Below are 15,173 nucleotides of genomic sequence, written 5' to 3' on the forward strand. Positions count from 1 at the left end.
GCTGCTTTAGTGCCTTTAATTTTTTTATTTTATTTTTTTAATATTGTTCTTTTGCTGCCTGTATGTTCCAGCCAATCAGGAATCAGGTAGCCAGCTGCATTTAGCCAATCAGACTCTGCTATGTGGCAACACTATAAAGTCAAATTGGAATGAGGGCAGTGTTCTTGCCCTCACTCTGAATGGACAACATGTTCACCCTGTTACTCAGCTCCTCTCCAAACTATCTCCAAAATGGGGAGTGTTTCACAGGGGGTGATTTTTTTTTAATAATGAATCACTCTTCCCAATGTTGACTCAGCCCTAATTCTTACATGCCCACCAACCATGAGAATAGTTTGCATTAAGAAACCATATATATAAATGTAAAAATAACAATAACAATATCTCCCACACTCTCTGTGTAAATAATAATACTTTTTTAAATTCAGCCCTTTTGAAATTAGATGCCATCTAAAAATTACTTGTAAGCACTGACTTTTGCTTTGAGAGCTATATGTTCTTAAGTATAAAGTGCCACACAGATTCTGTAATTATTGTTAGTTAGCTTACCCCCAAGACACAAGCTGGCCAAATTTTTTTCACTGTGGCTCTAGATGCTTACAAATAAGAGGTAAGATTAGCACAGTTGTCTGGATTTTTTCTTCAGTATTTGGCAACCCTAAACTTCTACTCCCATTTTCTATTAAATTGTTTACCAATGGCAGTGCAGATGGTATTGATATCATAGATGGATTTCAGCAAACCTGAATTACAATCTTGATGATGTAATTCAGCCTTTGTGAAGAGGTTCTCATATACTTTTTCTTTAAGATACACTGGTTCACCCGAACGTTAAAATCAAAGTTGGAGGTGGACTGCCCAGATTTGCATGATCATCAGAATTCGCACATTTCCCTCTAGCCCAGGTTGGTCCCAGCAGGGCTACTCAGCTTTTGTACCCAGGTTTTTACCAAGGGTGGAAGAGAGCAAGACGCTGCTATCCTGATCCTCCGAATAGGCTTAGCTAAATAGGCTTAGCCTGTGTAGGTTTCTATCCTTTAAATTTCTTTTAGAAATATATTAGTCGCTTTTCTATGTAAAGAAAGCATACTTAAAGCAACTTACACATAGAGGTCATTTGCACAATCAAAAACGATGTTCTTCCTGGGTTTGGGAGTTGTGTAGGCTCCCAATTTTCAGTTGTGTGGAAGCAAAGTAGGAGGAAAAGCTGGGTAGACATGACTGTGTGGAAGCAGGGCAGGAGGAAAAGCTACCCAAGTTTTCCTCCTACCTTGCTTCCACACAACCACTTCTACCCAGGTTTCCCTCCTCCCTTGCTTCCACACAACCACTTCTACACAGGTTTCCTTCCTACCTTGCTTCCACACAACTGAAAATTGGGAGCACACACAGCTCCCAAACCCAGGTAGAACACCGTTTTTGATTGTGTGAATGACCTCATAGAAATCATCATAAAACAATCCAGAATGTGGCCCTATCTATCCTACAAAAGGTTGTCTGTTTCACATCACTTGAAGTGTCATGGCTTCCCCCAAAGAATCCTGGGAGTTGTAGTTACATAAGATGCTGGGAATTCTCTGTTAGAAGATCTCATATCAGAAGCCTCCTGCCTGCCAATTTGGAGGCTGTGCTTTCCATGTGGTAGCGAGTGGCCGCTGTTCGACCTATGCTCCAAGTATTTATCTGATTCTTTCTTAAAGCTATTTATGCTACACCCTTCAATCCATTCCTGTAAAATAGACAAGGGTTGCCTCACAGTGAGGGACACTTGATGGCTAATGGAACAAATGTAGGTAGTGATGATGAGGAGGATTTTAGACACCACTGGAAGAGGTGCAGCTGACTCTGAGAAGAGGGAGGTCTAAGATACAATCCACCCACACACACCCAAGTCCTCCAGATTGGCTACCATTACTCACAATTCTAGTAATGCTGGGATGCATTTGGACCAAAGGTTGCATCCAGACTGAGTCATGACTAAATCCCATGGAAATTAACTTGGCTTAAGTTATTTTATTTATTTAAAATACATGTATCCCATCCAGTGTTCCCTCTAACAGGGACTCCCAGATGTTGTTGACTACAACTCCCAGAATGCTCAGCTGCAATGGCTTTTTTGCTTGGGGATTCTGGGAGTTGTAGTCAACAGCATCTGGGAATCCCTGGTAGAGGAAACACTGATCCCATCCCTCCAGTACAGTACTGCTCGGGGCAGCTCATGGTAAAACAATACAACGGACGAAAACATGTCATGTTTTCAAAGGTTAGCTAAAAACAGGATGCAATTGAAACGGCTAAAAACGTTAAGAAACTCCCGACCACAATGCAGGTGAAAACACTTTAAAGCCACTCTAAAAAGATGGGCCTCCCAATACTTTTTAAAATCCCGAAGAGAGGGAGCCTTGGTGAAGCTCTTCCGCGAAAGCATTCCAAAGCTGAGGGGCCATGACTGAAAAGGCTCTGTCTCTTCCGCAGCAACCAAATCTCAGTCAGCAGTCGGGCCTGAGAGTCTGAACAAAGGGCCATAGCAGACTTGTAGGGGCGAATGTGGGACACAGACCCCAAGCTGTGTAGGGCAGGGGTGTCAAACTGTGGCCCTCCTGCTGATGTTGGCCTACAACTCCCAACTTCCTTGTCTTCTGGCTATTGTGACTGGGGGAGTTGTAGGCCAACAACAGCTTCAAAGCAGGACCTTGAATCTAGCCCGGATGCAAATTGGTAACCAGTGGAGCTACCGCAGAATGGGCGTGATAGCCGCGTGGTGGCAGGTCAGCAAACTTCACCAGGAGTAACATATCTCATTGATTCCAACCATGCTCCGTCATGGCTAGCTTAATCTGGATGAAACTCCCTGCGAATGCCACCCCCTTTGCAAATGCCTTCCCACGAGCACCCACATCAGGAACCTGACAGGAACCATGTTCATCTTACCGGTGAATCGCTAGAGATCCTACATAGCTCATCCCAACTTGGTGTCAGGATTCAAAGAACTTGGGGTGGGGGCGGGTGGGGGCGGGGGGAGGGTCGAACAAGATTTCACGATGAGGCTGTGCATGATGAGGGATGGGGTGGGGTGGGGAGACTCAATCTGTTTGTGAATCTTCTGTGAACAGAGAAATCCATGCCAACCAGCCATCGCTCAACTTCTCAAACTATCCCTCTGCGTCGGCCATCTTGATCAACGAAACCGCCGCTTAGAGGCCTCGCTTCTCCACGCAAGCTCGGCCCAGGCTGGACGAGGGCAACTAGGGGCCTCGGCCGCCCGGTGACGAACTGGTCCCCGCCATTTCTGAAGGATGTACCTGGGCACAGGCTTCTTTCATTTGTACGGGACTCACAAGCGAACTTGGTTTGAAGACCACGTTTCCTTCCTTTCTTTTCTTTTCCCTTTTCTAGTCACAAGTTGTTGCCATAACATCTTTGTAAAGCTTTAAACCGCCTTTTTGGGGACGACGTTTTACAGCTTCCTGCTCTGGGGGCCTCTCCTCCTCATCCCACAGGGGTGCGTGATTATTGGGGTGGGGTGAGTGGACTGCGGCGGTAGTGGGGAGGGGGTCAGCTGTTGGCCGTCGGGAGCAGCAGCTGTGGTGTGACCAGTTGTTGTGCAACTTGAATCCTCCCCCTGAATCAGGTCTGGTGGGGTGGAGGCTTGGATCAGCCATGGTTTGATGTCGGGGAAGCCAAACCTGGTTGTCCCTTTGATCCGTTTCAGCCTTCTCAATGCATGGCTTCTTTGGAAAACTCTGGACACTGTTGCAAAGCATCACCCACCCCAATATGTTCTCAAATGTAAACAGGAGAACCACATCCTAAAACTAGGAAGGGATTTGCCTGCTTCCATGAGGCAGGCCCACAAATTTTGGGGATCGGTACCATCTCATGTTCATACTGATTTGGGGCAACATCTATCCACCGCCCGCCCCCCCGAGATGGAAGAGAGATGATAGTGTTGTTCCACTTACAGCTGTCTCTGTGTTGTGTTTATCCCTACCCCGCAAACGATTAGGGTAAAAAACGATTAGGGTAAAAACGATTAGGGTAAAAAGTCACTTTTGCAGTGAGGAAAGGGTTGGGGTCAGGGTTAGGCTGACGAACAAATTGTTATACTCTCTCCATGGAGTAATCTTTGGAGGACATCCCTGCCACTTTTCATTTCCGTTCCGATGACAACATCAATCAAATTGTATAGTAGTTCTAGTGTTTTTAAACTTTTGCAAAGCTTTTAAAACACCATTGCAAATGTTAACGTTGCAGGCCCCAATGGTCAGGATCATGAAAGCAAGGCAAAAGGCTGGAAGCTGAGAATCTTGCAAAGCTATCACCTCCTTTTCCTCTCTAGGGGGTATAAGGTAAAGTGTGCCGTCAAGTCGATTTCGACTCCTGGTGCCCACAGAGCCCTGTGGGGGTTTTTTTGGTAGAATACAAGGGGTTTACCATTGCCTCCTCCCATGCAGTACGAGAGGATGGCCTTTCAGCATCTTCCTATATTGCTGCTGCCCGATATAGTCCCAGCGGGGGTTCAAACCAGCAGCCTTCTACTTGTTAGTCAAGCATTTCACAGGAACACAGGAAGCTGCCATATACTGAGTCAGACCATAGGTCCATCTCTCTCAGTATTGTCTACACAGACTGGCAACGGCTTCTCCAAGGTTGCAGGCAGGAGTCTCTCTCTCAGCCCTATCTTGGAGATGCCAGGGAAGGAACTTGGAGCCTAGATGCTCTTCCCAGAGCAGCTCCATCCCTTCCAGTTTCCCTTTCGTATGCAACTAGGGTGGACCCTGCTTAGCTTAAGGGGACAAGTCATGCTTGCTACCACAAGACCAGCTCTCTTCCCTCTTTCCCCGCTGCGCCACGTAAGGTGACCTTGTCAAATGTCACCCTCCCCAGATGACAATAACATCATGTGATGACTCGCCTTTAAGAATGGACCATCACAGATCTAACGCTACCGATATCTCCTTAGCCCTTTTGAATGGAAGCCAGGTCAGGCATTCAGCTCCCCAACACCACAAGTACAATAATTGTGTGGGGAAATCCGTCTATATGGGAGCAAGAATGGATGGTGGGTATGGATTGTGGTGTCGAGGACGTATCCTGCGGCTTCCTGAGAGAGAAGGGGAGGGACCATAGCTCTGTGGAAGAGCATCTGCTTGGCATGCAGAAGGTCCCAGGTTGAATCCCCGGTCGCATCTCCAGGTAGGGCAGGGGAAGACCCTTCTGAAATCCTAAAGAGCTGCTGCCAGTCAGTGTAGGATATCAATGTAGGCTGACAGTCAGCTGCTGCCAGTCAGCGTAGGCTATACCAAACTTGTTGGAATGATGGTCTGACGTGGTATGTGGCAGCTTCCTATGTAACCGGTGAGAATGCTGATTCTCAGCCCTAACAAGAAAACACTCTGCACATGCTCAGGGATACACATCTCTCTAGCAAGTCTGCAAGTACAGGCAAAAAAACAACACCCCCATGCTCAGTTCAAGGACCAAACCAGACGAAATGAGAAATACGTCATTGCATTTGGGGGGGGCATTTTTTTAAAATAGTTACTGTGAGGTCAGTAGGGGAAACTGATCTAGATTGGGACCATAGCATAGAAATAGGGATTTTCTCTTTTCCCGCATGCTGTGTTCTCAATGAAAATTCCCTCTGAAGCTATTTACCCCAGAGTGGGGTAAATATGGGAGGTGATTTTTGCCAGGGAAATGGGGTGAAGAGATAATCCCCACTTCCTATGTCCACTTTTTAGAAATAAGTTCAAAAAGACAGAAATGCAACAGCACATTTCTTGGTTTGTCTAGTTGGCAATTCCTAATGCCTAACACAGAGATTTTGGTTTTAGACCAAGGCTGCTCAACTTCGGCCCTCCTACAGATGTTGGCCTACAACTCCCAGAGTCACTGCCTATTGGCCACTGTGCCTGGGGATTATGGGAGTTGTAGTCCAAAAACAGCTGGGGGCGGGGCAAAGTTGAGCAAGCCCGTTTTAGACCCCGATGCCCAAGCTGGGAAGGAGTCATCACGAACAAGCTCCAGTCCAAATGAAACATTGTGAATTGCTTCCTTGGCGCCTTTCCAAACACGGTGCAGTGATAAATGCAGGATTTGCCATTGAAAGTACCCTTAGAATCACAGCCAATTTGGGGCTCCCTAAGGAGCATGCGTGTGTTCGTAAGCGGACTTGTGTCCTCACTTATTCCGCACTTCCACATTTGAATGCACATTGAAAACATCTTAGGGCAGAGGTTCCCAAAATTTAGGTCCCCAGATGTTGCTGGACATCAGTCGTTGGACAATGTTGTTGGACAATACTAGTACCAGATGTTCTTGGACAATACCACATGTTGCACCAGATGTTGTTGGACAATCCCAGTTGCAGGGGAGCCACAGCAGGAGAGAGGGCATGCACATATCTCTTGCCTGTGGGCTTCAAGTGGCATCTGGTGGGCCATTGTGCGAAACAGGATGCTGGACTAGATGGGCCTCCTTGGGCCTGATCCTGCAGGGCTGTCCTTATTTTCTTAACTCTTGTAATTCATGGGATCATGGGAGCTTGAAGCCCAGCAACATCTGGGGACCCAAGTTCGAGAACCCTGTCTTAGGTGTGCTTCTGCAAAGATGTTAAAGTGTGGATTCGATTGAACTTTCTTATGATCCGTGGACCGTGGCTGTTTAACAATGTAAGAGCAGCTGGTGGGGAAAAATACCTTCGCATTTCGATAATATCTTTTCCAAGGAATAACTATAAACAAAAGAAAAAATGCACAAAATAAAACCTCCGCACATATAGCAACTACAAGAATTATGGTAATATCCAAATATACAGTATAACCATCAGCGGCTCTTGTATTGTTGAGACCATCTCAGTTGACATGGATCCTCCATTTTCGTTGCGTTTGGGCTTCACGGTGTCCAGAGTTTTCCATGGGTCCCACGTGAGACTACCCTGGGGGAGGGAGGTGCGAGGAAGGTTGGGTGCGGGGGGCAGTGGTGCCGAAGAAGAAGCCATTGAGCAGTGAGTGCCTTCCGAATTGGTGCATTTTGTTTTTCTTCTAAAGGAGAGGGGTGCTATCAAGCTTGATTCTTGGGACCAGAACTTGGCAAAGATCACCTTGTCTTGCAGGAGTCAACTGTATGATTGGCCAGGGGGGTGGGTGGGGATTGGGGTAATGAAAGCACCTTGAGTTCTGAGCAGGATATGCTCTACCGGTAATGAAAATGGACAGAGTTAATTTTTTCCCCCAGCACTCAAAGATAGAAGTGGATTGCATGCTTCCTGGAATGCTGATCATGTTATTCTGGACTTTGGACCAGTTATAAAAGTGGGTGGGATTTGAGACTGATAGCTCACCTCTGCTTTGAGCCTTAGGAAAGCAAACAACCTTTGCCTTCCCATCCGCAGTAGGAATGAGAAGTGCTTTGAACAGCCTAAATGAACAGCTTGAAGGGTTCCCAGATGATGTTGGACTACAACTCCCATCACACCCTGCCATTGGGGTGTGTTGTGGTCTAATAGCATCTTGGTTTCCCAGATGATGGTGGACTACAACTCACATCACCCCCAACCATCAGGGCGTGCTGTAGTCCAACAGCATCTGGGCACCCAAGTTAGAGAGACCCTGGCCTAAATGCTAAGTGTGATGGTGTTAGTCAAGACACATTTTCTTCCATTACATTTTTCTCCGTTCCTCAGTTCCTCATGTCTAGTTTCACTGCTGTATTCTTAGGAATATCATTCCAGAGAGAGGCTTCACCCATTCTTTCTTTAAAATCCCCCTCCAACAACAATAAAATTTGTTGGAAATTTCTAAACAAATTTCAATAAATAAATAAATCACTAGACAGTGCTTTCTGCAGTGGAGACCATTGGTCTGACTCGGTATATGGCAGACCATTGGCCCATCTAGCTCAGTATTGCCTACACAGACTGGTAGCGACTTCTCCCAGGTTGCAGACAGGAGTCTCTCTCAGCCCTATCTTGGACATGCTGCCAGGAAGGAAACTTGGAACCTTCTGCATGCAAGCATGCAGATGTTCTTCCCAGAGTGGCTCCATCCCCTAAGGGGAAGATCTTGCAGTGCTCACACTTCTAGTCTCCCATTCATATGCAACCAGGGCAGACCCTGCTTAGCAAAGGGGACACGTCATGCTTGCTACCACAAGACCAGTTCCCCTTCCTGTCCTCCCCCTTAGCTGTCTTCACACATTATGTTCAGCACTCATATGATCTGTGCACAGTGAATGCAGGTACACGGATACGTATGGAGGTACAGCTATTCACACGTTATGTTGAATGCAGGCACAACAATATGCTCCCCATCTGTATCCTGCATTTGAAAGGTCTTTTACCCAGGTTCACTTTTAAATTAAGGGCTGGCCCATCCACTAGGCAGACATAGACAGTTGCCTAGGACGCCAGTTCTTGGGGGGTGGGGATGCCTAAACAGTGCCAAAATATAACACTGCCAATTATTCTTTCTCACCCTCTTGCATTGTGCCCATGAAGTACTGCACAGTGGTATAAGAATGTAAGGTGCAATCCTGTACCCTTTCCCCTAAATCCTGGACTTCCTGTACCCCCAAATACACAGCCTTCTTGGCTCATTGCAGCTAGGCTCACCAGCTGCACTCCGTCTCTTGAACATGAATTGCCTGCCTCCACATTCATTCAAGAAATGGCCTCAGGCTAGACTTCCAAATTAACAGGGACATCTTTTCATCTCTGAAGTGTTGGGATATTGCCCCATACTAAACTGGGAACTCTCTCCCAATATATCCCCAAACTAGTTCAGGCTAGGGGTGTGCACAAAACTGGATTTGCTGTTTTTGGCCTGGTTGAGCTGGTCCCCTTTATCAGATTCCCCTTTACCAGTATAGCTCCGAGCCGGCTCAGTTCGAACCGGTCCTGGTTCGGTTCAAACTCGGACCAGCATCGGCCAGTCCAGTTCGATCCCAAACCCGTTGAGCCAAGCTGGCTCAACATCGAGCTTGGCTCGGACTGAGCCAGCTCACACACCCTTTATGCAGACTAGTCATTCGCTGGTCATCCACACACAGGCTGGACATCTGACCTTGTGAATGAGCCGCTTGCATGGCTCAAGTTGAAGTTGAGGCATTGCACTTCTTGGCTGCGAGGGGCGCCAAATTCAAACTTGGCCTAGGGCGCCAAACCCCAAGGGCTGACCCTGTTTGAACTGAACACATATATACTCATTCACACAAAAACATATACACATTAACTGAAGATACAGTCATCTGAACACAGGTGCAACATGATGGGGCCATTCTCACGTGTACCCTAACCCAGGCTATGGGTTAGGGTGGGTGTGAGCACCGCAATATGTGAGGGGCATTATGGGATACCCCGTGGCCGGGATGCATCACCCCGGCCTTCGGAACTCCATGCTTCACCACACAGCGTGGATCGTATGGGAGCACGATCCGTACTCCCAACATTCCGGCGATCATCTGGGGGGGAGGTGAATCGGAGAAGCCTCCCTGCACCACCCACCCGATCATGTGAATGGCCCCAATGTCTGAATAGGGCTATTCTTATATAGAAGATAATTGTAATAGCACCACTGAGGTAAGCCACCTTGGGGGCAGCCCAATGAACGGCAGGCCTGGCCCTTTATTTCAATCTCGTAAAACTAAGTAGATCTGAAGGTCAAAATGGGGCAATACAATAATATAGTCTGGCTTTCTGTCATTGACAGGCCAGACACACTCCCTCCAGTTCATATTACAGCAAATCCATTAACAACTTTATTAGTCTTTTGGCACTGACATTGCTTTAATGCCACATTTGCTGAAGAGGCCTTAATTGCTGCGATAATTTAGAGAGTAACCTTGAAGACGCTCTGGAAGTTCAGGGAATGCATGTAGAGCAATTTAAAAAAAAATAAAAATCTCTGTCTCCCATGCCACAAGTCGGAGACGATGAGGGGATTGCAGAGAAATCCATTTGACTTTGAGCAGGAAGGAAGGAAAGAAGGCATTCCTTAGGGGGAAATTAGTCTTTTAAAATAGGGAAAGACCTTGGTGTTTTGAAACCAGAGGGAATGAGTCCAGAATCCAGATTACACTCTCCTCCGCTCACACAGGAATCAGCATGGGGACCAATCCACCAGAATGTTCTCTTGCTTCTCTTGGATGTCCTCATGTTGTCCCAACTGTGCTGATTTCTTCACAGGCCATATTTCCAAGCCTCTATCCACACTGGTACATCACCGTCCCTGTTTTGTTCTGATGGTTACCTTTTGGGGACGCCATGTTAATGTTGTGTTAAGCTGTAGAATCCAGAGGAAAGAGTTGTAGTGGTGGACAAGGCAGTGGAGTGGAATCAGGAACATTAATAGCTTGATGAAATAGATATTTCATAGATGTGCAGAGATGTACAGAGAGGCAATTGCAGGCTGCTTTCCCAGGCTCTTGCTGCTGGCTTTTTGTTAGCCCCGCCTCTACTCCAGGTAGAGTAACTGAAGCCCCATTCAAAAGCTGGCTTGGATCGAGGAATGGATTCACCAAAAACATCACACAGGCATTGTGTGGTTCCCAGATGTTGTTGGACTTCAACTTCCACAATCCCTGGGGGCGGGGGCACGTTCAGGACTCATACATTTTGTTTTATTCTATCCGAAGCTTCTCTTACATGTCCAGAGATGCAAGTTATTTATTTATTTAAAACGTGTATGCCCTATCCCTCCGGTTCACTAATGCCTAGGGCGGCTCACGTTAATTGTATTAATTGGTTATTTGCGACTCAACACATTAATAAAATAGATGCAGCGTAAAACAATCACACACTGATAAACTTAAGCAAGTTAAAAGACCAAGCAAAAACCGCATTCAAGTGTTACGCGTTTTAAAAGTTTGATCCTAGATGTGAAAGTTTAAATCTTCGCCCCATTATCTCCTCAGCCTGTGATTAAAAGTTACAAGTAAAAAAGTGAAAACTAAGAAGGGTTGGAGGGAACCTGCCTTGGAGGCTGGAGGTGGCCTTTAGCCCTCCAACTAGTAGCCATTGATAGATCTCTCCTCCATGAAGTTATCCAAACCCCTCTTAAAGCCATCCAGGATGTTGGCTGTCACCACATCTTGTGGCAGAGAGTTCCACAAATTGATTATGCATTGTGTGAAAAAGTACTTCTGTTTGTTGGTCCTAAATTTCCTGGCAATCAATTTCATGGGTGGGTGAAACATTTCAAGCAGCGGGCTAAACATTTAAAAGCCTCTTTAAAAAGATGCATCTTTAAGTGCTTAAAAAAACAACAACAACAACTGAGGGAGGGAACCTGGGAGCCTATTAGCCACAGACTAACCCAGCTACACTTGCATGGAATTTATCGGACAGAAATCTAGCAGCCTCGCTTATCACCAGAATCACCTTAAGTTGCTTATTTTTGTTGTGGTCAAATTCTAGATGTCATTTCTGCATATTTCAACAACCGTTCCAGTGTTTCTATACACAACAGCCATGAAACCCGCCTGTGAGCCTCACCGATTTATTTATTTCATTTTTATACCGCTTCTCTGTGCAACGGCACCACGTAGCAGTGGACAATAATAACACAGATAAACACCAGTTCAAACGCCATTTTAAAATGCGGCATCCTGATCTGAGCGCAGCTTTCAACGAATCCAGGAACTGCTTCGTAAAGGGCTGATAGAGATAAATGATATATAAAGTGTAATAATATAATGTATAATAATTATATACTTAATTAATGAATATTTGGTGGTATTATAATTAATTATAATTAAGGGTTCTCAAACTTGGGTCCCTAGATGTTCTTGGACTCCAGTTTCAGTCACCCCAGGATGATGGGAATTGTAGTCCAACAACATATGGAACTTAGGTTGGAGAACCACTGATAACGCAATGCAAAAAGATCACTACCTATTCGAACACCCTGAGCATATACACATATGCTTGAAACATACACACACACACTGTGTGTGTGTGTGTGTGTATATATATATATACACACACACACACACACACACATATATATATATATGACTCCCTACCCAGAAATATATGTAATACACCTAAAAGCAGAATACACTTTACAGAGATGTGAAAGAGACAATTCCCACCTGCTGCTTCAGACATAATGCCAAACTGAAAACAAGTATGCCAGAGATTCAGGCTTGTGGTCATCTGAATGCATAAGCCCGCAGTTTCATCACCAAGCTGTGGATCAGTTTGCAACCCCAAACCTGAATTGGAGCCTTTGGTTCCACTGAAACTTGAGGTCCAGAAGCGTCATTGTGTCATCCAAATTCTGCCGCTGTGCAAAACCAGAGTTGAGGGTAGGAAGCTCCTTTCTCTGCCTCTCGATTGGCTGTTGCGGCTTTCCGTCATGCCAAGGAGGAAGCCCGCTCAGCCAGTTCCTCCCCACTTGCAGTCTCCCAGACTGCAGATCAGCATCGTCTGGGAGAATGGTGGGAAGGGGAATAAACCGCGGGTCCGTTGGACCCATGGTTTGCCGTTATGTGCAAAAGCGGCCTTTGTCTTTGATCTCCTAACCATGGTTAGGAAGTTAGGAATACGGAGCACTCCACAGGCTTGCAAGCGTCTTCTCCCTCTCTTCTTTTCAGAGCTAACCGTAACAAGAGTGCTACATCGGTGTGAGTACTGTAAACCATGGTTTGCAAACTAGAATTTCCAACGATGGCTTGAAGCAGTTTTGCAAACCATGGTTGATGTTAATCTCAGTGTAGACATAATGCTCCACCATGGTTAGCTGCGAGGAAAGGGAGGAGAGAATTTGAGCTCAGTATGGGGAGCAGGTAGAATGTGAATGAGCCTGCAGGACACTCCTAAATGTGTGTCCTAACCATGGTTAAGAGGTAGGAATGTTGCATCTTAACTGGATCTTGCAGTCAAGGAGCTGTACCAAACCTGAATTTGAACCCAAACCATTTCAGAGAGGGGTTTGTTTTTTTTAGTGAAAAACTGAACCTGAAATCTCTTGGTAGCTTTGAACTTGAACTTGAAACCAAATCCCTAAAGACAAGAAGTTCAAAATAAGGTGGCTCAGCAATCAGGCACTCAGCTTGCAATTGGGAAATTGTTTTATTTCCCTATATTTTATCCTGTCATATGCATTTTGCTTGTGAACACCTTTGACACATTTTTGAAAACAGTTTTTAAAATAACATATAATATTCTTCTCAGGTTAAATGGCTATCATATTCATTTTCCCAAGCAAAGGAATCTGATGCCATTCTGTGTAAAATGCATTGAAACAGGTTCCAACCCAGTTCAAATGTCTCTGAAGCAGTTCCTGAGCCACTTACAAAAGTTAGCATCTGAACCAGAATGGAAACCCAACATGTTAACAGTTCAGCCCAAGGAAGGAGGACAGGCCATACGATGAAAAGTGGGGCTAGGAAACAGAAGAGACAGAGGCAGAAAATTGTATAGGCAAGGTCTGAGCAAAAAGAAATGCTTTTAGCATTGCAATCAGCAATACCTTGAACTAGATATGTGAAGACCTGGGGTGGGGGCGAGGGGGAGGAAAAACAGGGGGAAACGGGTGGGGTTTTGTTGTTGTTTTTCTGGGGGGAAATGTGGTTCCCCACCCCCCAGATCTTCACATGTCTACCCTGAATTATTCCTGTTCCTTCTGGAACAAGCTGAGAAAAGTGACTCCATTTCCTGCAAGAGTCCTATCAGTATCTTGGTCCAAGTTCCAGGTGCCCATGAGACCTGTCAAAGAGCTTTCCAGTGGGTTATGCCTGGTCTGCATAGCACCCCTGCTTAAAAGTGTCCACTGGTCCACTCCAAAGTATTATTAAAGCTATCGAAGCTGTGATATTTCAAAATTGCTATAAAATGAGGAAAGAAAAATAAAAAAATTCTCGAAACCATTTTCTTACTGTACATACAGCCTCATACTCCTGTATATTCTGAAGATATAACCTTATATTTGGTAAGTGTTTCTTGTGGTATTTTATCACGTGATCTGTTTATAAAAATATATATTAAACCATTTTAAAAAATACAAGAGGCCTGGCTTGTTTGGACCCTCTTGCCCGATTTTTTGCGCAGATTTTAAATGAACATGTCACCACCTTCTGCAGACGTTTCTGGTCGGTCGTTGCCCTTCGGTGAAGCCACGCGAGGCAGGGTTGGTGGGGTAAGGTAGATGCCCTCTCTCACCTCCACTGTCTCTGAGCACAAGAAAGAAGATCAGGAGGAGCACCAACGGCTCAGGCCAGCAGAGCGAGGAGCAGTTCCTTTAAAAAGCAGGTAAGCAGGTCCTTACCTGCTCGTCCACTGACCCACCAGTTTTCTGGTGGCAGCCGCTGCCTCTCTAAAAGGCTGAACGTGGCTGCGGTTCTGTTCCCTGCAGACGCCACGTGGAGGCCTTTTGGAGAGCTGCAGTGGCAGATAAGCAGCTGCAGACCTGCTTGAAAAGGGAACTGCTCCCCATCCCACCAAACCGATTCAAATGCCAGCGCCTGAGCCGGTTCGGCGCTTCCCAGAAGAGGCATCAAACCAGCACTGCACATCCCTGACAACGACTGTTGCCACTGCCATGAAAAAAAATAAGGGGGCTGTGTGTGGGGGAGAGATGAGATGGTTGGAGGTGGCATTTGGTGGCCTGCCTCAGACCCACTGAGGTCTTGAAACCCGGAACAAGCAACAATTGTGGTCATCCAGGAACCCTGGATGAATCTTCTCTTTCTTTTCAATTGGAGAATGGCTTGCTTTGATTTTACCCCTTTTTGGACAACTATGGACCAGTGTTCCCTCTAACAGGGATTCCCAGAAGCTGTTGGCTACAACTCCCAGAATTCCCAGCTGAAATGGCTTTTGCTTGGGGATTATGGGAGTTGTAGTCAACAACATCTGGGGATCCCTGTTAGAGGGAACACTGCTATGGACTACTCTGTGAATATATATATCTTCTTCTCTACACCGATGAATGATCACCTTTTGGAATTTCATTATAATTGATGAAATGATAATTGGATTTTGGACAGTCACATTCCTTGCCAGTATTGGCATGAGCATACCACACCGGGGGTTTGCATGACTTTGTTGCTCTTTATACTTGACTGCGTTTTCCTGATTAGCGCTGTATGTTTTAGATTTCCAAGTGATCGTTTTAATGTGGTTCTTATTGAAGCTGCCACTTTGTGGAAGGTGCTTTGTGGAATTTTGG

The 15,173-nt window shown here is 45.8% G+C and overlaps 1 protein-coding gene across 1 annotated transcript in view; it reads left to right on the forward strand.

Moving 5' to 3' along the window:
• FBXL16 (F-box and leucine rich repeat protein 16) overlaps positions 1-14,009 on the forward strand; it is a 75,223-nt gene extending 61,214 nt beyond the window's left edge. Inside the window, exon 6 of the mRNA XM_053276311.1 lies at positions 3,114-14,009. Within this exon, the coding sequence (XP_053132286.1) occupies positions 3,114-3,178 (65 nt within the window). The 3' untranslated portion in view covers positions 3,179-14,009. The remainder of the gene's footprint in view (positions 1-3,113) is intronic.
• The last annotated feature ends 1,164 nt before the right edge of the window (positions 14,010-15,173 follow it).

Source organism: Hemicordylus capensis, chromosome 13, assembly GCF_027244095.1.
Source record: "Hemicordylus capensis ecotype Gifberg chromosome 13, rHemCap1.1.pri, whole genome shotgun sequence".
NCBI lineage: Eukaryota > Metazoa > Chordata > Lepidosauria > Squamata > Cordylidae > Hemicordylus > Hemicordylus capensis.